General features: G+C 36.3%; 1 protein-coding gene across 1 annotated transcript; it reads right to left on the bottom strand.

Moving 5' to 3' along the window:
* LOC109349770 lies at positions 66 to 995 on the bottom strand. The gene has a single exon (XM_019590726.1). The coding sequence runs from the start codon at positions 868 to 870 to the stop codon at positions 193 to 195; it is 678 nt and encodes a 225-aa protein (XP_019446271.1). The 5' UTR covers positions 871 to 995; the 3' UTR covers positions 66 to 192.

Raw genomic sequence — 1,443 nt, 5'->3', positions numbered from 1 at the left:
AATTTGGATTGGAAAATGTAACCTGTTTGTTTCAGTTGAATTAAACAATCTGAAAAACAAATTAATAAGAGAACATCAAGAGTTTTTAACATTCTCAGGTATCTGATAATGCAAACTCTCAATTAATAAATCTAAATTTTCACATCTACTTTGTTGCTACGACATCTATATTTTTTTTTTCTTTCAAAAATCCTACATAGCTTGTAACGATTCCGAACGCCACAAAATATCTGGCGTTTCAGAATAATCAAATAACCCATCTACCATCACATAACTCCCACCGTTTTCACCATTATAACCGTCATAAACGACGCCGTTTCCGAACCCAAACGCTTCATAACTTAAGCTCCTTAAATCATCTTCCAAATTCAAAAACCCGGTTAAATCAACCCCTTCCGGTCCAACCGGACCGGGTTCTTCAAATTCTACCTTCTCTTCTTCGCCGGTAACCGCCACCGTCGGTGGTAAACCGAGTTCATCATCAGAAGCCTCCAATAAATACCCCAGATTCGGGTTAAACTCCTCAGATTCGGGTAAAATACCCGAATCCAATGGATCCGAACCCGGTGCAATTATCTCTTCTTCGAAGCTTTTGATAACGGAGTCCAAACCCTCCGTTACATTGTCTGTTTCATCAAACATGTTCAAAAGTTCATCTTGAATCTCATTAATACCAGACGAGTTAAGAACCGGGTCGTACGAGTCAACTCGCCCGAGTTCACATGACTCGGTTGAGGTAACCAGGTTTGTGTGAGACTCGGACGAGCTAATATCAGATGAGACCGAGTCGAGTCGGAGAATCTTTGACTCGGGCGAGTTTTCCTCCGAGTCATCACGAACTCGCTTCTTCTCATTGTTACATTCACCCATTTTGAGAAATGGTGAGAGAGAAAAAGATTATAAGAAAGGGTTTTGCTAACGTTACAGTGTGGTAACTTGGAAAGTTGTGAAGGAGTGTAGAGAGAGAAAAAGATGTGTTTGGATGGAGGGAAAAGGAAAAGGGAGAAGGATATATATAGTGGAAGAAAAAATGGGAATAGATCGGGTTTGTTTGTTTGTTTGCTTTAATTTGATGATTCATAAACGCCAGATAGAGACAGGCGCGTGCGTTACACAAAAAGCTGAATTCCACTCATCTTTTCTTCCATTTTTAAATTCAATTGTTAAACAAATCTTAGATTGGTCTAGTGAATGAATAAATATATGCCTTTGATAGTTAGTGTCACCCCCTGTATAAAGGATTAAATTTGAATGTTACATAGTTTTGTCTTATGTTGATAATTAATTTTTTTATACTAGCAAACATATATTTTACTCTATAAATAAGAAATTAATTAATCAGTTTCGGATATATGGAATCGAATTAATTTTTTTATACAAGCAAACATAATTTTAGCTGTGATAATTAATTTTTTTATACTAACAAACATATATTTTTATACT

This window comes from Lupinus angustifolius, chromosome LG06 (assembly GCF_001865875.1).
Source record: "Lupinus angustifolius cultivar Tanjil chromosome LG06, LupAngTanjil_v1.0, whole genome shotgun sequence".
Lineage (NCBI taxonomy): Eukaryota > Viridiplantae > Streptophyta > Magnoliopsida > Fabales > Fabaceae > Lupinus > Lupinus angustifolius.
The sequence above is the reverse complement of the archived record's forward strand: the minus strand, read 5'-3'. Positions and strand labels throughout refer to the sequence as shown.